Consider the following 21774-nt stretch of genomic DNA (forward strand, 5'->3'; position numbering starts at 1 on the left):
AAGAGAAGTGATGGAAGTCCTGTTACATGGGACTTCCATGACTAGACAGGACAAAGCACAAAATGCACAGGCTGAAGGAAACAATCCTGCACCAACAAAGAGATTGACTGGATAATCTAATAGGTCTTTCCTTCTTCTAAATTCTAAGATTCTATTATCCAGTTATCATACATATAATGTGTTAAAATCAAGGGAGTTGGGGGGGGGGGGGGAAGCAAACAAATACATTGTTTCAAAAGGAAAAAAAATCAAAATCTATGAAGCATCAAAATCTTTATAAAGTTTCAAATATTGAACATGGGTAATTGTCATATGAGAATTTCAGTTGTGTGTGTATATAATTATTACAGAATTGCAAAATCTTAAACTATTTGTTTGCAATCTCAACATTTCAGTTTACAGTAAGGCTTTAAACATAATGTTGGAAACTTTGCCTTTAAGGGTGAGCAGTTAGCTGAATTAGACAGTATCATTTCAAACTCTTCTATAAAGCATGACAATCTTTTTATATATTAAAAAAATTACTCTCATCCACAGATCATTTGAAAAGTAGTAAGATTGTAGTGTTCATGAATATATGTAATCCTACCTATAATAAATCATGTATCTCCTTGCTCTCTCTTCTGTCCACTCCAATCAAAAACATGTTTTAGACATTTCTTTACAATACATAATTTAGATCAGAAGACTGGGGTTAATATTGCAAACAATATATGAAAGAATAAACAGTCCTAGCTCAAACATCTGAGTACAGCTATTTCACGTTGTGTGTGAATGTATTAGGTCTGTCAAGCAATTAAAAATATTAATTGTGATTAATCGCGCTGTTAATAATAGAATACGATTTTTTTAATATTTTTGAATGTTTTTTACATTTTCAAATATATTGATTTCAATTACAACACAGAACAAAGTGTATAATGCTCACTTTATATTTTTATTACAAATATTTGTGCTATAAAAAACAAAAGAAATAGTATTTTTCAATTCACCTCATACAAGTACTGTAATACAACTTATTTATCATGAAAGTTGAACTTACAAATGTAGAATTACGTACAAAAAAAAGCTGAATTCAAAAATAAAACAATGTAAAACTTTAGGGCTTAGAAGTCCACTCAGACCTATTTCTTGTTCAATCAGTGACTCAGACAAACAAGTATGTTTTCATTTGCAGGAGATAATGCTGCCTGCTTTTTGCTTACAATGTCACCTGAAAGTGAGAACAGGTGTTCACATGGCACTGTTGTAGCTGGCGTCGCAAGATATTTACGTTCCAGATGCATTAAAGATTCATACGTCCCTTCATGCTTCAATCACAATTCTATAGGACATGCGTCCATGCTGATGATGGGCTCTGCTCAATAACGATCCAAAGCAGTGCAGACTGACGCATGTTCACTTTCATAATCTGAGTCGGATGCCACCAGCAGAAGGTTGATTTTCTTTTTTGGTGGTTTGGATTCTGTAGTTTCCACATCAGAGTGTTGCTCTTTTAAGACTTCTGAAAGCATGCTCCACACCTCATCCCTCTCAGATTTTGAAGGCACTTTAGATTCTTAACCCTTGGGTCGAGTGCTATAGCTATCTTTAGAAATCTTACATTGGTATCTTCTTTGTGTTTTTTCAAATCGGCAGTGAAAGTGTTCTTAAAATGAAGCCGGCAGCATTATCTCCCGTAAACATAAAGTAGTGGGACTGAATGGACTTGTAGGCGCTAAAGTTTGACATTGGTTTGTTTTTGAGTGTAGTTACGTAACAAAAAAAAATCTACATTTTTAAATTGCAGTTTCACGGTCAAGAGATTACCTTACGGTATTGTATGAGGTGAATTGAAAAATACTATTTCTTCTGTGTATCATTTTTATAGTGCAAATATTTGTAATGAAAATAATAATGCAAAGTCACTGTACACCTTGTATTCTGTGTTGTACTTGAAATCAATATATTTGAAAATGTAGAAAAACATCCAAAAATATTTAATACATTTCAATTGGTATTCTATTGTTTAACAGTGCTATTAAAACTGTGATTAATCATGATTAATTTGTTTTGAGTTAATCGCGTGAGTTAACGGCGATTAATTGGAAGTCCTAGAATGTATATATGAAATAAAATATATTTATCTCCATCTCCTGCAATTTAATTGACTCTTGCCATCACAAATTACATAGCTCAATATAATGCATGTGCCAATTTCGTGGAGCAAAATATTGGAGTCAGAGCTGCAACATTTTGTGCCACAGCATACCTCTGAAATTAAAGACATATGACAGGTTGGCTTTTCAGCTGTGGTATGTTACATAGATTGTGGCATTCTTCAGGGCAGGCTGGACTGGTTGGGCAAGGAGACTGAGACTAGGAACTGGGGGATCTGGGATTGGAGGCCTGAGCTGGAGGGATGGAGATGAAATGGGCTTTGTTGGGCAAGGAGATTGGGACTGAGAGATGGAAGGAGTAGGGGAGGCAGTAACTGATTGGGCATGGAGACCAGGACTAGGAGCCGGAGAGAGACGATTAGGAGATGGTGAGGAAAACTATGTGGGGGACTGGGAGCCCGTTAACAAGGGAAGGACTTATGATGATATATGAGGAGAGGGTAGGAGACTGGGACTGTGGATGATCAAGGAGCCTGAAGATAGGAACCAGTGTAGAGGTGAATGAGCTTTGGAAAGGGAAAATAGACCTGGCAAGAGGCTGAGGTGCAGAGGCAGAAATGTGACTGTCTGGATAAAGAGACTGGGCAAAAGGCTGAGGGAGGGGGTTGGTGTGCAGGGCCGGCTCCAGGGTTTTGGCCGCCCCAAGCAGACAAAAAAAAAAAAAAAAAAAAAAAAGCCGCGATCGCGATCTGCGGCGGCAATTCGGTGGAAGGTCCTTCGCTCCGAGCGGGAGTGAGGGACCGTCCGCCGAATTGCCGCCGAATAGCTGGACCTGCCGCCCCTCTCCGGAGTGGCCGCCCCAAGCACCTGCTTGCCAAGCTGGTGCCTGGAGCCAGCCCTGTTGGTGTGGGAGGCTGAGTTGCCTGGGTAAGGAAACTAGAACCTGGAGCCAGTGGTGTGTGTTAGGGGGAGAGAGCTCAGACGAGCGGGGAGGAGGGAACTGTTTCAAACAGCAGTAAGTCAAAGGGTACTATGTAACTTTTACTGTGCAGCAGCAGTGTCCACATGGCCACTTATTGTGTGACACGCTGGTGCACTGTAGATTCACACTCCAGCTTGCTGATCAATAAGTCTGTGTATAGACCACTTAGACTGGGTGTGATGAATACTTTGGGACTTGGCCAGCAAACCCAGAGCAGGAGCTAGGACTGACTGGGCAAGGAGACTGGGATAAGAAATCTGGGGAGTGGAAACTAGCACTGTAGAGGCAGGGAGAATGGAACTGGGACAAGGAGCCGGGGTGGAGAAGAGAGGGGACTCAAACGGAGAGGTTGGAGGGTCATGGCAGAATGGGTCACGCTTGGGAGGGAATAGGCAGAAGAGTCGATGGCTACTAGAGCACTCTCCCCTCCAGAGCCTGGAGTGGAAGCCAAGGTTCCTGAGTCTCACCATTCCTCTGCTGTCAGCAAACATCTGTGAAACCTACTAGCAAAGTGTGTGTCTCGTCCCTTTTAATCCACATTAGCTATTGCTATAAGATACTCCCTTATCTCAAGTGGTCTGTGCAGTGGATCTAAAGGTTCAAATCATGTTGATGGACCATCTGGGTGTCAGTATGATGCCGCATGCTAGAATTTCTATTTTTCAATTTGCTTTTTTTAAAACTTAGGAAATTATATACTATAAAACTGTGGTAAAGAGCACTATTAAGGTTGCAGAGTGAAGCACTCAAAAGTTATGTAATGCCAGAGTTATGCATCTGCTTAGTTGCCATAATTGCACTTATTGCAAAATGTTGTTGTTTTTCATAATTGAATAGATGGGTGGGTTTCACCCACGTTGTTGTAGGGTTATAAGAATGATTCATTCCTGAACTATGAAGGCCTGCTGTGTCTAAGGAAGGGCATGGATTCAAACAAATTTACCAGTACTGTACTGTTAGAATGCTTGTCTTCTGCATTTAACAAATGTCATAGTTTTGACTTCCAGAGTGGTATTCTGTGTACATACTGCGTTGCATAGATTTCCTGCTTCATGGTAACTTAAAAACTTTAAATTTGACGACATTCAGTCAGTAAATGCCCTTGAACTGCGGGACATGAGAACTCTATAGTGTCTCTGTGTATTTATTATAGGTGCTTTTAAACATAATCAGAGAAAGCACAAGAGGAATAAAAATATAGTGTTCATATATGTTTTGTTGGGGGGGGGGGAAGGTATTTTATTAAGAATTTTAAATCTTCTAATGACTTTTTTAGGGGTTTCAACTGCAATTTTTAAAAATAGTTTGAAAATACTTTTGTTGGCATCTTTATTGCTTAATCTTGCCCCTTTAAAATTGGTTACTTTGGAAAGCTATAACACCTATTGTAAGGCATTCTTTCTACTTTGTGACTGAACTAAACACACCTGGAGATTTTTAAGAGCAGATTAGACAAACCCCTGTCAGGGATGGTCCACATAATACTTAGTCCTGCTATGAGTGCAGGGGACTGGATTAGATGACCGCTCGAGGTCCCTTCCTGTCCTACGATTCTATGATTAATTTCTCAAATATTCTTTCTCTAAAATTACATTAATATGCAGGACAAAAATCACTCAGATTATGCTTGCATATATTTCAGTTTAGAAATCACTACCTTTTTTCCTGGTCTAAGTTCTTAAATAATCTATTTACATACAATAAATTATAAGGGACTTTAATTACATAAATTTTGTAGACTTTAGTTCAATATTAAAAAATAAATACATCATACTCATGATGTTAGTTTGAATAATTAGAGTGACAATTCTCCAAACATCATATAAAATAGAGTTCTCCCTAAAATCCTAGTGAAGTCAGAACATCACTTCTGTCTGTCAGTCCATCCACCTTATCCTGGGTCCATCACTATGGTATCTCAGCACGTTAAAAATAATTGCTGTTAGATAATGCTATATCATTGCTTGCAAAACAGCCTCATATAGATTAAATAAAGCTGTACTTGGCTTTGTTCAACTAAAACTAATTAATAAAGTACACTGTGCTTACAGGATTTAAACATTTAAGCCAAGATTTTAAAAGTGAAAGCTGCTAGGTCTTGATACTTTTGAAATTCATTTTATTTAATCATGCACCTAAATATCGGTGTAGAAGCTCAACTTTAGGCAGCCATTTAAAAAAAAATTGACCTTCATTCCATTAGGTATTGAAGACTGGAACTGCGACATAACTGCTTAGGTGGCCTGTGTACTGGGTATTTCTTAACATACCAAACAGTGCAGTGTGAGAGTTACCAGAATGTAGTAAAGTAAAACATATTTTTATTTGTTAATGAACACACAAAATGATAGTAATAATGAAACTGGATTGAAATTGGAAGATTCAAATAAAACATTATTAGATTCTATTAAAAATAATTTAACATAATGAATTGCAGAAAAATAAGTTCAGTGCACTGTAAAGCATGTCCATAACTTTTAGTTTGTTTCCAGAACGTAGACAAAAGTATTCTGAGGAATGTTATGCAAATGAATAAACTAATCATCCTTCTTGGTTTATAAAATGTTCATCTCTGGTATTTCCACAACAGATAGTTTCTGAAGTTAGTTTTCCCAGACTGTTTCAATTATGGCCATGTGATTCATGCTTTATCGTATTTACCTGTTATAGGGAAAATTCTGCTGAAACTTAACTATGGTGGAGCTCATACTCCTCCGTAATAACCCTTCACACAGGGGCATGCATGTTTGCAACTCAATTCTTATCTTTGAAAAAATTTCCTTAACTGGCTCCAGTGTTCTTTGCAAGTGAATGTTGGGTAAAAGCTTCCATACCTATTTTCTGTTCAAGGAATACTTAAGCAAATTTAATATGGCTAAACTACTAGGATTATCCATAGTGGGGGTTTTCCCCCCCCCCCCCCCCGGTATTATTTTTCCTACAGTCTCCTTATCCTTTTCTCCCAAAGGCTATTGCTGCACTGTATAACTGGGTTTCCAGTTTTCTGCAGCTTCTTTCTCTGATGCTGCATGAGATCAGTTTGAGGGCTGAATGTTTCAACTACATACTATAAAGGTGCAAAACATCAGAGCGTAGGAAACTATGTGAAGTCACAGTGCAGAACTGTGGAGCTTGGAGAACTGTATTTACAGTGTTTATTATAGCTGTCTTGGTCTTTGGTAATGTTGTTCTCTCTGGCTATGCATCTGTAATATGAGATGACAGCTAAAGTAACACTAAAGGAAATCTAGTGACCTCTGTGTGATCATTGCATAAATACTTTACGTTTACATTTGGTTGTGGCGGTGGGAGGAGAAAGTTATTGGTTCTACTTCTTATTAATTTCTCTATAGAAATAACTCTAAAACAAGCATAGATTAAAATGAAAGGATAACTCATAAAGATAAGTGTTTGCTTTGGTCTTATTTTATATCACAATTATTATAGGTATGAAATTGACACACACAAACACGCTTCATTGATTCCAAGGCCAGAAGGGCCATTGTGGTCATCTGGTCTGACCTCCTGTATAGTACAGGCAAAAGTACATCCCCAAAACAATTCCTAGAGCATATCTTTTAGAAAAACATCCAATCTTGATTTAAAATTTGTCAGAAATGGAGTATCCACCATGACTCTTGGTAAATTGTTCCAGTGGCTAATCACTCTCACCGTTTAAAAGTTCTGCCTTATTTCCAGTCTGAAGTCTAGCTTCAACTTCCAGCCATACCTATCTCTGCTAGATTGAAGAGCCAATTATTAAATATTTGTTCCCCGTGTAGATACTTGAATACTGTAATCAAGTCACCCCTTAATCTTCTCTTTGTTAAACTAAATAGATTGAGCTCTTTGAATCTATCACGCTAAGACATGTCTTCTAATCCTTTAATCGTTCTTGTGGCTCTTCTCTGAACCTTCTCTAATTTATCAACATCTTTCTTGAATTCTGAGCACCAGACCTGAACACCGTATTCCAGCAGCAGTCGCACCACTGCCAAATACAGAGGTAAAATCACTTCTCTACTCCTACTTAAGATTCCCCTGTTTATGCATCTCAGTATGCATTAGCCCTTTTGGCCACAGCATCACACTGGGAGCTCATGTTCAGCTGATTATCTACCCACTACTCCTAATTGTTTCTCAGAGTCACTGCTTTGCTGGATAGAATTCCCAATCCTGTAAGTGTGACCTACATTCCTTGTTCTTCTGCTTGGGTTAAAAACAGAGGGCTGCAATTTTATGAAATCATGTAATACAAATTACATTCAAACAACTGCCCAGCCTCTCCAAGCTCATCGCCAGAAGCAAACTCTGCACAGACCAGGATACACCAAATCTAAGTGGCACCAGACCCTGACAGAACAACAGGTGCAAAACTTGCAGGCATATCTCCACTGCTACAATGATCAACTTCCACAACACACCTTTCAAGATCTATGGGTCCTACCCATGCCTATCACAACACGTGGTGTACTTTATTCAGTACGCTAAGGCTATGTCTACACTACCGACCTTACAGCGGTAAGGTTACTACCGACCTGTGCCGCTGTAAGGTCTCCCGGGTAGCCATTCTATGCCAGGGGGAGAGCTCTCTCCCGCTGGCATAATTAAACTACCCCCATTGGGTGGCGGTAGCTATGTCGGCGGGAAAGCATCTCCCACCCACATACCACTGTCCATATTGGCACTTTTGTCAGTCAGGGGCGTGTAGTTTTTTCACACCCCGACCAACAAAAGGTTTACTGACAAAAGTACTAGTGTAGAAAGCCTACATGCCCAAATAAAACTATGTGGGTGAAACCAGGCAATCTCTGTGCTCTCAAATGAACTCAAACAGGAAAATGATAAAAGACAAAAATGCTATATCATCTGTTGGTGAATACTTTTCACAAAGCAATCACATTATATCTGATCTCTCAGTCCTCATCCTCAAAGGAAACCTGCACAACGCTTTCAAAATATGAGCCTTGGAGCTTAAATTCATAATTTAGCTAGACACTAAAGTTCATAGTCTTAATAAAGATACTAGATTTATGGCTTATTCCAACAATCTGTAACACACTAACTTTTTTGTTCTATGACTACAGAGGTGTTAATGGGCCACTTCACTTTGAATGGTCCCTTAGCATATATTCTAACTACTTATGCTAAACCAGGGGTTCTCAAACTGGGTCGGGACCCCAAAGTGGGTCAGGACCCCATTTTAATGGGGTTGCCAAGGCTGGTGTTAAACTTGCTGGGGCCTAGGGCCGAGGCCAAAGCCCAAGCCCCAGTGCCCGGGGCTGAAGTCCAAGGGCTTCCCAAGGGCTTCAGCCCTGGGAAGGGAGGGTGGGGGGCTAAGATTACATGCCTCCTGCCCAGGGCAGAAGCCCTTGGACTTCAGCTTTGCTCCCTCTCCGCCCAGGGCAGCGGGGCTGGGATGGCTGAGGCTTCAGTCCCCGCCTCCTGAGGTCTTGTAGTAATTTTTGTTGTCAGAAGTGGAGGTCACAGTGCGATGAAGTTTGAGAACCAGTGTGCTAAACTATCTGCTTGATCTTGTATTTAGTTGTGACACTCTCAGTACCTTTCCCAGATCTGAAGAAGAGCTGGATGTAACTCAAAAGCTTATATCTCTTACAAACAGAAGTTAGTCCAGTAAAAGATATTACCTCACCCCCCTTTGTCTCTCTAAGTTTCCCCAAATGTTAATTTAGCCAGAAAATCTCATCCCATTAGTTACCTACTTAGTTGACTGGAAACAGCAGCCTGCCATATCCAGCACCTTCTTGGAGACTGTGTCCTTCCCAAGCTGAGGATCTTCAAGCTATCACTCCTCCCTTGTTGAGGAAAAAGACTCTGTCCACAATTATGAGGCCCTGTCCATGTGTCATAGGGAATCTATTCTGAATGGTAAGGTTCTGCTTTTTGACTCATTCAACTGCAAAGCCTAGACCAGGCCTGCACAACATGCGGCCCGCGGGGGCTCACTGTGCGGCCCGCGGGCAAGTGGCAGGGGGGAGCTGCCGGCTTCACCCCCTGCCCCGGGGCAGAGCCGACCTCACAGCCCCGCCCGCGCGTACCTTGTTCCGGCCGCTGAGAAGCGCGACTGCCGGTTTGCCCCCTGCCATGGGGGGGGGGGGGGAGGAGGCCAACCTCAGCCCCGTGCGCACAGCGCGCCGGCGAGAAGCACGGCTGCCGGGTTCGCCCCCTGCCGGGGGGGGGGGGGAGGAGGAGGCTGATCTCTATTCCACCCTGTCAGTTTCTAATAGGGATTTTTGTGTATGAGCCACAGCACTTCTAGAGACATGCAGGAAAAGATGAAGTTCCCCACAAAACAAAGGCTAGACCAAGCTGCTTGGGGATGGGAGGGGGGGGAGGGGGGAGATCCCATCCCATCCCATTTCCAAATATGGTGATCAACAGAATTCTGAGTACCACAGCAAGAATCCCTTATATAAGAATTAGGACACAGAAGCCATGACAAACCAGTGAATCACCAGAGTTCAGTGACAACTCTAGCCCATCTACTAAACAGATAACTAAAAGATGTCGATAGAAGCTTCTAGCTCACCAAGTTGAGAGCTAGGGTTGGTTGTAGTTTGAAGCCTTTTATCCTAATGGAGGTAGGCATCGATTGGCATGAAAAGAGTCAATATTTCTCATGCTTTTCAGTAGCTAATGGCTATATCAGGTGGTTAAAGACTCCTTCAAGTCCCACAGGGCAAAGCAAAATGTTGTCCCCCATGTAGGCAGGAATCAGCATTTCTTTTTCAAGGAATTATCCACAAATCCTCATCATTGGGTTCCTCTTACCTGGGACAGCATATGGACAGTTATAAAGCAATGCAGTAGATGATGCCACAGTGAGGAATTCTTCAGAAACTGTGTCCAACAGACAGACTAGCAAAAGGCTGATGGGTGAAAAAATTTTGTTAATTTTCCAATTGAGATTTAGTCTTAGTTTTTTCTACTTATGCCAACTGTTTTTCTTCTTTTATCTGGTTTTTGCCTGTACTTCTTCCTGTTCCTCTCTGCTGTACTCAGTATCTGTCTGGCCCAGTCTCCTGCTGCCAGGCAGCTCGGAATGGCAGACCCAGAAACAAGTGCACAAAGAGGTTGCTTTTCCTACTCTGAGGAAAAATTGCTTGAATTTTGGCTGGATGACAAATTCCTCTTTTCTTCCACCCTGTCAGTTCCTAATGAGATTTTATGTGCCTGAGCCACAACACCTATAAAAGACTGGTCTTTCCCCTCATACAGTGTCTCACATCAAAGGGCCTTTTTTTAAAAAGGCAGGGAGAATGCAACCCAGCAGCTGCTGTTACCAGCAGAGACAGCAAGGACACCAAGAATAACTCTTCAGGTGAAGTAAGTGTCCTTGACCTTATGCTGTTTTGGCTATCCCTTTCATGACAAAGGAAATAGCCTGAAGACTCTCTTGTACATTACCCTAAAGCTGGCAGGCCTGCACTGCTTCTCATCATCTTTGTTCCTTATAGCCAATAAGCTATGCAAAATGGTAATGTGCCTGAGGTCCTGACAGCCTGATGATGAAGGTCAAGTGAAGCTTGATAGCCATACCCTTAGAAGACAAGCATCTTTTGGGTCAGACTCTGGATAAAGCAAAACAGCAGGCCTTATTTCATAAGATTACAAAGTTTCTGATACTTTCAGAAAGATTACAACAGCTTTTATCTCTCCTCAGCGAAGTCCGGTTTCCAGTCTAAGTTTTAAAGGTTTTCATAAACTGATCTCCATGGATTTCAGACAAATTATGAGTATTCCAAGGGAACTGAAGACTTCCTGACACAACAGGTATTGGCAAGTCTCGCCTTTCTTGAGAGGTAGGATCTGCCATTATCTGCCTAATAACTACAAATTGTTGGAGTTTATGCAATAGAATTCAAGCACCTAGTCATGAAGCACTTTTTATTCCATCCCCAATTTTTTCAGACTGGGAGAAATGGCAGCAGATCAAGGCCATTTGCTGCTGCAGGACACTCAAGTAATAAGTATACTAGATGGTTGGAACTTAACAAAAATATGTCAGTGCACAAGGGGGGAATAGACTATTGCTCACTCAATCTTTGCTGTTCTAGTTCTAGTCTTAAAAGGGCTGAAATTTAAAAAAAAACAACAGCTTCTCTGTCACTAACATCAGTAATCATGTCTCTAAATTGCCATTTTTACATAGATGCTTTTCAGGATAGAACTCCAAATTGAAGTTGTGGCGACGAGAGAAGAAAGGAAACAGAACTCCTGGTCTGTGGTAGCCAGACAGCCAAAAAAAAAAAACCCCAGGGACTTTTCCCTGAGGTTTTTATTCTTTCTACTTCCCTGCTTACAACACTTCTCACTGGTCAAATTCTTGCGCATAAAAGAAGCATGCAGTGTACAACAACATAAGATAACAAACCCATATCTTGTGCACGTGAAAGCCAGCTGCGAGGGTGATGATCAAGTCAGCCAGTATGTTTCCTAATCACAGACGCTGGGGTGAAGGCCACTCCTGCCTCGTAGCCACAGACACAGTGTGCCGCACCTGTGAGCTGACGATTCGGGAGCTATGCGTCCCTACAGAAGTGGTGTTCCTTATGGTCAGAACCTTAGCTCATAGTGTGAGTAAGCTGGCTGCTCAGTCTTGCTTGTTTCCTGTTGTACTTTGTCCTGGTGAAAGCCACTCTTAAAATGTTACCATCTTTTTAAACCTAAAGTGGATTCTCAACACCATTGGGATCAGGACAGTCACATTCCCTACTTTTTTTGCCAATCCAAAATCCTCAAATGAAAGAGAACCATGACTCCTGTTTTCTATTTCATTAGAACACAGCAGTTCAGGTCCTGAGATTTCCTTTTTATTTTTGTTGAAGGTCCCAAGTATGGTTTGTCCTTAAGAAGGGTAGGAAGTCCCTGCAGTGTATAACAAAGTGGATCATAACTGGTATTAAAATGGTATGCAAATCAGTGTATTTGTTCCTTGGCAGTAAATTCTCACTTGACTTTAGTGATGGCTGACTCTTGGACCCAAGATTGTGTCCTCTGTCCTAGCCATTAAGAGTATAAAAATGGCCATACAGGGTCAGACCAATGGTCCATCTAGCCCAGTATTGTGCCTTCTGACAGTGGCTTATGTCAGATGCTTCAGAAAGAATTAACAGAACAGGACAATTATCAAGTGATCCATCTCCTGTTGTCCAGTCTCAACTTCTGGCAGAGATTTAGGGACACCTAGAGCATGGGGTTGCGTCCCTCACCAGCGTGGCTAATAGCTGTTGATGGACCTATCCTCCATGAACTTATCTAATTCTTTTTTGAACCCAGTTATACTTTTGGCCTCCACAACATCCCCTGGCAACAAGTTCCACAGATTGACTTCACATTGTGTGAAGACATACTTTCTTATGTTTGTTTTAAAGCTGCTTTCTATTAATTTCATTGGGTGACCCCTTAGTTCTCATGTTATGGGAAGGGGTAAATAACAGTTCCCTATTCACTTTCTTCTTCACACCATTCATGATTTTATCATATCCCTCCTTAGTTATTTCTTTTCTAAGCTGAATAGTTCCAGTCTTTTTAATTCTCCGCATATTAAGCTGTTCCAGGCCCCTAATCATTTTTTGTTGCCCTTCTCTGTACTTTTTCAAATTCTGATATATCTTTGGGAGATGGGGCAACCAGAACAACATGCAGTATTCCAGGTGTGGGTGTACCATAGGTTTATATGGGGGCATTATTATATTTTCTGTCTATTAGCTATCCCTTTCCTAATGGCTCCTAACATTCTGTTGGCTTTTTTGACTGCTGCTGTGCATTGCACAGATGTTTTCAGGGAACTATCCATGATGACTCCAAGATCTCTTTCTTGAATGGTTACAGTTAACTTAGACCCCATCATTTTGTATGTATATTTGGGATTATGTTTTCTAATGTGCATTACTTTGCACTTTTATCAACACTGAATTTCATCTGCCATTTTGTTGTCCAGTCACTCTGTTTTGTGAGATCCCTTTGTAACTCTCTGCAGTCAGCTTTGGACTTAAGTATCTTGAGTAATTTTATATCATCTGCCAATTTTGCTGCCTTACTGTTTACCCCCCTTTCCAGATCATTTATTGAACAGCACTGGTCCTGTACAGATCATTGGGGACCCCACTACTTACCTCACTCCTCTCTGAAAACTGACCATTTATTCCTACTCTTAATTTCCTATCTTTTAACCATTACCGATCCATGAGAAGTCTTTGGCGTGGGACCTTGTCAAAGGCTTTGTGAAAGTCGAAGAAGTACGCCATATCCACTAGATCAGTGGCAGCCCCCATTGGCCTGGAGCGGCGAACCCCGGCCAGTGGGAGCCGCGATCGGCCGGACGCGGCAGGTAAACAAACTGGCCCGGACCGCCAGGGGCTTTCCCTGAACAAGCGGCGGCCCTAGTTTGAGAACCACTTCACTAGATCTCCCTTTGTTCACATGCTTGTTAAAATCCTCAAGGAATTCTAATAATTGGTTAGGCTTCATTACTCTTTACAAAAGCCGTGTTGATTCTTCCCCAACATATTGTGTTTCAACCAGTTTGCCTGGTATTGAAGTCAGGGAGAAGGGGAAGGCCAACGGAGGGGGGTGGGACAAAAATAAATGAAAGCCAGACATGTCATATACTGTGTATAGTGTATGAAGTTATTGCTATAAAATTAATTGGTAAAGTATTTTGAACTGAAGCTTTGGTGAGGTGGACAGGTTTCTCCAAGATGGGACCACTGAAAACCCACCCAGTTGTATAACGCTTCTACATATGTAAAGGGAGAGAGAGACTTACACAAATGTAATTTACAGGTAAGGGAGAATTATGTTTCGAAGAGTAGTAACCTCAAGAATTGATGCTTAATTGATGACACTGTATAAAAGACAAAATAATGCACAATGATTTTAACCTGAATTTTGCAGTGATACCTTTTGACCATAAAGCTAATGCATTAAAAGATATATTATCTCCCTTGCATATTTTTCCAACTATCAATAGTATTATTAACAAGATTCCTATTTGCTTGTTTGACAGAACCCAAATCAATTTCACAGTGGCTATTGATTTCACAGCATCAAATGGTGAGTAGCAAAAGTAGCTTCTTGTAAAATTGAATGCTATGTCCAGCTTCAGAACAATTTTTTCTTTAGTACTACATACGTATTTCTATATTTATTCTACACAGCTTAGATTTGCAATTATTGTGTATTATTTGTGTCACTATAATGCTTAGTGGCCCCTACTGTATCAAAGCCCCATTATTATAATGTACAAACATAGAGTAAGAGAGAGTTCCTACCCCAAAGAGCTTATAGTTTAAATAGACAAGACAGACAATGGGTTGGGAGGAAGAGATATAATAAACAAGCAAAGTGAACATTGTGATGGCCTGCAAACATCATGTTCATTATTATCAAGGCAAGGAGGCCAATATATCCACCATTGGCGATCTTATCATGCCACCAAAGCTTTTGGTGACCACATGATCACTGACCGTGTAGCAGCATTCCTTAGTAAACATGCTTTGTAATTCGTTAATCTTCCTTCCAAGAAAGCCTTCAAAACCAAACCAGTGCCGATAGAGGTGGTTGCTGAGTTCAGCCATGAATATCTTCATTGCTAATCTTCTCCTGCAACTTATATGAAATAGCTGATGAAGACAACCAGAATCAAGATGCACAGTCAACCTGTGGCACTCCTTTCCAGAGGATGTTGTGAAGGCCAAGACTATAAAAAGGTTAAAAAAAAGAACTAGATAAATTCATGGAGGATAGATCCATCAATGGCTATTAGCCAGGATGGGCAGGGATGGTGTCCCTAGCCTCTGTGTGCCAGAAGCTGGGAATGGGCGACAGGGGGATGGATCACTTGATGTTTACCTGTTCTGTTCATTCCCTCTGGGGCACCTGGCATTGGCCACTATCGGAAGACAGGATACTGGGTTAGATGTACCTTTAGTCTGACCCAGTATGGCTGTTCTTATGTTCAGAAACATCAGTTCCCTGCTCTTCAGCCTTCCTCAGCACCCACGTTTTATTTCCATGAAGTAAAGATAGTGTAACTGTTTTGTATAAATCTTCAGCTTTCTGGTAAATTTGATGTCACAAAGTCTCCACAAAGGCCACTGAAGAGCTCAAAACGTGAGGTCAGTTACTGCTATACAACCATTTATATCTTTCAAACCTCCTCGAGCATTGTCTATGATGCTTTCCAAATAGTTGACCGTTGTCACCTGCTCCGTCTCCCATCCAAACAAGTTAATACTAAGCTGATTGTAATCTAGATTTGGAGGCTGCTTGAAGGTAATTTTATCTGAATTAATAATCAGACCAATGTGCGCTGCTTCTTGCCTGACCATATCAGCTGTAGTGATTCACCATATTGAGCCAACAAGGCAATGCTGTTGTCATATTTGAGGTCTCAAAGTAACATGGCATTCACCTCAGTGCCACTGACAGATGCCTCTTCAAGCTTACCCCTCAACCAGCAATGGTGATATTGAATAGCACTGGCGATAGAAGAGAGACAAGGTAGGTGGGGTAATAACTTTTATTGGACCAACTTCTGTTGGTGGAAGGGACAAGCTTCCGAGCTTCACAGAGTTCTTCCTCAGGTCTAGATAAAGTAACCAGAGTGTCCAAGCTAAATAAAAGGTGGGACAAACTGTTAAGCAGAAGGGGTTCATACTTGCTGTAGGAGATCACTTAAATTGAAATTGGCAGTTAACATCCCTTCAGTCGTAGGACAACAGAGGGTTAGCAGAGGCAGTAGGATGTGTTACAAATTGTTATAATGAGCCATAAAATCAGTATCCCTGTTAAAACTATGGTTTTTAGTGTCCAGAAAAGTTATGAATTTAAGTTCCCAGGCTCATTTTTTTGAAGGTGATGTGCAGGTTTCCTTTGAGGATGAGGACTGGGAGGCCAGATATGGAGTGATTGCTTTGTGAAAAGTGTTCACTGACGGGTGATAGGTGTTTTTAGAATCATAGGACTGGAAGGGACCTTGAGAGGGACCAAGTCCCCTGCACTCATGACAGGACTAAGTATTATCTAGACCATCCCTGAGAGGTGTTTGTCTCACTTGCTCTTAAAAATCTCCAATGATGGAGATTCCACACCTTCCTGGTCAATTTAATCCAGTGCTTAACCACCCGACAGGAAGTTTTTCCTAATGTCCCACTTAAACTGCCCTTACTGCAATTTAAGCCCATTGCTTCTTGTCCTGTCCTCAGAAGATAAGGAAAATAATTTTTCTCACTCCTCTTTGTAACAACTTTTTATGTACTTGAAAACGTATGTCCCATCTCAGTCTTCTCTTCTCCATACTAAAAAAACCCAATTTTTTCAATCTTCCCTCATAGGTCATGTTTTCTAGGCATTTAATCATTTTTGTTGCTCTTCTATGGGTTTTCTCCAATTTGTCGACATCTTTCCTGAAATGTGGCATCCAGAACTGGGCACAATACTACAGTTGAGGCCTAGTCAGCATGGAGTAGAGCAGAAGAATTACTTCTCATGTCTTGCTTACAACACTCCTGCTAATACATGCCAGAATTGTTTGCTTTTTTTGCAATAGTGTTGCACTGGTGATTCATATTTAGCTTGTGATATTTAGCCTACTGAGCCATTTTCATCATAAGCCAGCGAGGGAGGTGAGGAGAAACTATCCTCCCTTGCACAGTCTCTGTTGTCTCCCAGTCTCAGTGATTAATCAGGGGGACAAAGGGGGGAGTCCAGGCCCGCTGTCTACTCCAGGCTCCAGCCCAGGGACCCTAATAGTATCAGCTATGGTAGCTGACCTTTTAGAAATAGGATGCATACAATTCCCTGGGCTACTTCCCCACAGCAGCCCCCACTTCCTCAAGCTCCACTTCACCCTTACCTCAGGGCCTCCTTCCTTGTGCCTTGTGTGGTGTGTACTGCTCAGTCTCTCCAACAGTACAACTTCCTCCCACAGCTCCTGACATGCATGCCCACCTGACTAACTGGGAGGTTTTTAACTAGTTTCAGCCAGCCCCTGATTGGCTTCAGGTGTCCCAATCAACCTAGCTGTCTCCACTGCTTTCTGGGAGGATCTTAATTGGCCCCAGGTGTCTTGATTAACCTGGAGCAACTGCCATTTGGTTACCATGGTAACAGGGATTTGGTTAGCCTGGGGCTAACATACCTGTTTCTCACTACTTTCCTATAGCCATCTGGCCTTGCCCCATCACATATCACCTCTTCCCCCACCCCCCACCCCCGCTCAACACCATATAGTTGGGCAACTTGGGACGCCAGGGAGTGTGCTCGTGACAGACCATCAGCGTTGCCATGGTGGCATCCAGCCCTGTGCCGTATGTGGAACTGGAATGGTCGGAGGGATAAGAACCACTTGGTGACCCTTGCATTCTTTTCCTTATTCCGGTGCATCCACTGGAGCGGTGCATGGTCCATCACAAGAGTAAATCACCGGCCTAAGAGGTAATAACGCAGTGTCTCCATGGCCCATTTGACAGCAAGGCATTCTCTCTCGACTACTGCGTATTTCTGTTCTCTTGGAAGCAGCTTTCTGCTTAGGTAGACGATCGGCTGTTCCTCTTCTCCCACCGTTTGCGACAGAACCGCCCACAACCCCACCTCGGAAGCATCTATTTGTAAAATAAATTCCTTGTCAAAGTCTGCAGTCTATGAATACGGGGTCATTACAAAGGGCTGTCCGAAGGTCTGTGAACACCCCCTCTGCTGCGTCGGTCCACTTCACCATGTCTGGACCTCAGGCCTTTACCAAGTCCGTTAGGGGACTTGCCCTAGTGGCGAAATGGGGAATAAAACGTCGGTAATAGCCTACCATGCCTAGGAACGTGCAGACCTGCTTCTTTCGGGTTGGCTGGGGCCAGTTTTGAATTGCCTCTAGCTTATTCGTTTGGGGCTTCACTATGCCCCTTCCTACAGTATACCCCAGGTACCTAGCCTCTGCTAGCCCTATGGTGCATTTAGCAAGATTAGCGATGAGGCCAGCCCGTCTTATGGTGTGCAGTACTGCCTCAACTTTCTCCAAGTGGGTTCCCCAGTCTGGCGTATGGATTATGACATCATCTAGGTACGCGGCTGCATAACTAATATGGGGGCACAGCAGTTTATTCATGAGGTGCTGGAATGTGGCCGGGGCCCCATGTAACCCAAAAGGAAGGACAGTGTACTGGAATAGCCTGTCCGGGGTGGAGAACGCTATCTTTTCTTTAGCTTCTTTAGTCAAGGGAATCTGCCAATACCCTTTTGTCAGATCCTGTGTAGTCAAGAATCGGGCACTACCCAATCGATCAACCAGTTCGTCGATGCGTGGTATGGGGTATGCATCGAATTGGGATGCTTCATTCAGTCGGCGAAAGTCATCACAGAATCTCATGGTACCGTCAGGGTTAGGCACTAGTCAGTGGTCCAGTCCAATCGTTCTATAAGGTTCTTCAGTAACCCCTAATTCTAACATTTTCTTTACTTCGGCCTTGATTTCTTCTCTTTTGGCTGCTGGGATTTGGTAGGGTCTCAATGTTATCTTGGCTCCAGGGATCATGCAGATATGATGATAGGTCTCAGTCATCAACCCCGGTTTTGTAGAGAACACATCTCAGTTGCGATTAATCATGTCGGCTGCCTCGATCTTTCGGATCAGTGTCAAGTCGGGTGATATCCTCACTTGCTCGTGTAAGTTATCCTCCTGGGGAAGGGTCTCCTGCGTGACTAAGCATGCCTCTTGATGGCGCCAAGGTTTTAGAAGATTGATGTGGTAAATTTGCTCCAGTTTCCTGCGGCCTGGCTGCCGCACCTTATAGTTCACCTTTCCCATGGCTTCGATCACTTCGTAGGGTCCCTGCCACTGGGCCAACAGTTTACTTTCTGCTGTGAGCACCAGGACCATCACTCGATCCCCTGGTTGGAACTGTCGAAGCTCTGCTTGGTGGTTATAATGGGTTCATTGGGTCTCCTGTGCTTTCTCCAAGTGTTCCCGTACAATGGGCGTAACTCAGGCTATCCCATCCCTCATCTGCAGTACATGCTCGACTATGTTCCTTCTGGGATTTGGCTCCTCTTCCCAGGCTTCTCTGGCTATATCCAATATGCCCCGGGGGTGCCCCTTTATAGTAGTTCGAACAGAGAGAAACCCCTGGAGGCCTGCAGAACCTCCCGGATGGCGAACGTGAGGTAAGGCAATAGGGTATCCCAATCTTTCCCATCCCGGCTCACCACTTTCCTGATCCTGGCCTTGAGGGTCCTATTGAAACTTTCCACAAGGCCATCTGTTTGTGGATGGTATACAGAGGTCCATAGGGCTTTTACATGGAGCAATGAACAGAGATCTTTCATCAACTTGGACACAAAAGGTGTCCCTTGATCAGTCAATATCTCCTTGGGTAGCCCAACCCGGGCAAAGATCTGTACTAGCTCCTTAGCTATTGTCTTGGAAGCTGTGTTGCGTAGGGGGACGGCTTCCTGGTATCAGGTTGCATAGTCTAGTACAACCAGCACATGTTGGTGGCCCCGAGCTGTCTTCTCTAGGGGCCCAACCAGATCCATGGCTATGTGTTCAAATGGTATCTCTATTATTGGAAGAGGTATCAAAGGGGCCCGCAAGTGTGGGCGAGGGCTATGTAGCTGACACTCCAGACAAGAGGTGCAGTATCGCCGGACATCTTTGTGTACTCCACGCCAGAAGAAACTCCGCAGAATCCGTGCCTGGGTTTTCTCTACCCCTAGGTGTCCTCCAAAGAGGTGACTGTGGGCGAGGCTCAATATGGCTTTTTGATGTTTTCATGGCACCAGAAGTTGATGTATCTCTTGCTCCTGCATTTGCACCACGCGGTACAGGAGATTTCCATCCACGGGTATCCCATCTATCTCGGCCACCTCTTTCCTGGCGTTATCATATCTAGGGTCCTCTGCCTGGTCCCACCCGAAAGTCTCTCTCCCGGGACTAACCTGCCCGAGCTCCCAGGGGCCGGTTTCTGCTTCTTCCAACGGCTCGCCGCCATCACGGCTGGGGCCAGCCTCCGGCTCACCTTCCATGGTGGTAGTTTTTCTGATGGCTGCTCGTGTCTATCTGTCTCTTAGGGCAGTCTTCTGGCCCTGGGTCAGGATCCGGGTTCCAAAAGCTTTTGCAGCCTTCCTCTCTTTTTTTGTCTTCTGGGTCTTTTGGGGGACTGATAACAGATCCTGAGAAATCTCAGCGAACATCGGGGGTTGACATTCCCCTGGTGATGAGTCACTGCCCTCAGGGTCCCCACCTCCCTCCAGCCTCTCCAGGGGAAGTAAATTATCAAACCCTGGATAGTCTCTCCCAATGACTACAGGATATGGGAGTTTAGGAACTACGCCCACTGTCACCTCAATGGGGTTCCCCTGAACCTCTATCTCCATCGGGATGGTGGTGTAATGGCTCATGGCCCCATGCACGCACGTCACTGCTACGCGTTTGGCTTGTAGCAGCTGGCTACTTTTTACCAGCTTACCCGATATAAGGGTGAAAACACTCCCGTAGTCCACACGTGCTGTAGTCTCTGCTCTATTTATCTTCACCAGCCTGGTGTAGTTATGTGGGGCTAATGCGACACCCGCAAGGTGAATAAGGGAGCACGGGACCTCTCAATCCCCCAAGTTACATTGTATAGGCTCCTCGGTGCTAGGACACTGTGCTGCTATGTGTCCCCACATGCATAACATCTATAATTGCTTCTAATCATTCCCCTATCACGGAGGTCAGGGGGTTTAGTCCCAGGGTTCCCCCCACTCAGGCCAATCCCTTCCTTCTGGGGTCCCCGCTGGTTTTCGCTCCCCCCCCCTTCCACCTAGGACTCCCCAGGTGTTTGGCTGCCCAACCTTCCTTGGGTAGTTGGGTCAATTCCCTGGCTGTTGTGCGTCTTTCTACCAGCGGGATCATCTCGTCGTAGGTGGACGGATCGTTCTGGCCTACCCATTTGCGAAGATCTGGTGGCAGTCCTCGCATGTAATGGGATTACCAGGGTCTCCAAAATCTCCTCTGGGCTGCACACCTCGGGCTGTAACCACTTCCGTGCGAGGTGTAGGAGGTCAAATAGCTGGGACCTTGGGGGTTTGTTTCCCTGGTATTGCCACTCATTGAACCTCTGGGCCCGTACTGCTGCCGTCACCCCTGATCGTGCTAGGATCTCTGCCTTCAGCCGGTTATAGTCAGTGGCATCCGTAGCAGGCAAGGCAAAGTAGGCCTTCTGGGCCTCTCCTCTAATTTTGGAGCTAGTGTCTTGTATATGATTTTCAGATGTGCTGAGCACCCACAATTCTAGTTGAAGTCAGTGTTAGCTGCCAGTGCTCCACATTTCTGAAAATCAGGACCTCTATAGATGTCTGAAGCTGAAAACTCAAAAATTAAGATACCCAAAATTAGGGCTGTGGATTAATCGCAGTTAACTCGCGCGATTAACTCAAAAAAATTAATTGCGATTAAAAAAAATTAATCATGATTAATCACAGTTTTAATTGCACTGTTAAACAATAGAATACCAATTGACATTTATTAAATATTTTGAATATTTGTTTACATTTTCATATATATTGTATTCTGTGTTGTAATTGAAATCAAAGTGTATATTATTTTTATTACAAATATTTGCACTGTAAAAATGATAAAAGAAATAGTATTTTTCAGTTCACCTCATACAAGTAGAGTAGTGCAATCTCTGT

The 21774-nt window shown here is 43.2% G+C and overlaps 1 protein-coding gene across 1 annotated transcript in view; it reads left to right on the forward strand.

The window, feature by feature from the left end:
• The window catches only part of CPNE8 (copine 8), a 250005-nt gene that overhangs the window by 164412 nt on the left and 63819 nt on the right, over nucleotides 1-21774 (forward strand). Inside the window, exon 14 of the mRNA XM_065399630.1 lies at nucleotides 14114-14160. Within this exon, the coding sequence (XP_065255702.1) occupies nucleotides 14114-14160 (47 nt within the window). The remainder of the gene's footprint in view (nucleotides 1-14113; nucleotides 14161-21774) is intronic.

The sequence above is a fragment of the Emys orbicularis genome, chromosome 1 (assembly GCF_028017835.1).
Source record: "Emys orbicularis isolate rEmyOrb1 chromosome 1, rEmyOrb1.hap1, whole genome shotgun sequence".
In the NCBI taxonomy this organism is placed as follows: domain Eukaryota; kingdom Metazoa; phylum Chordata; order Testudines; family Emydidae; genus Emys; species Emys orbicularis.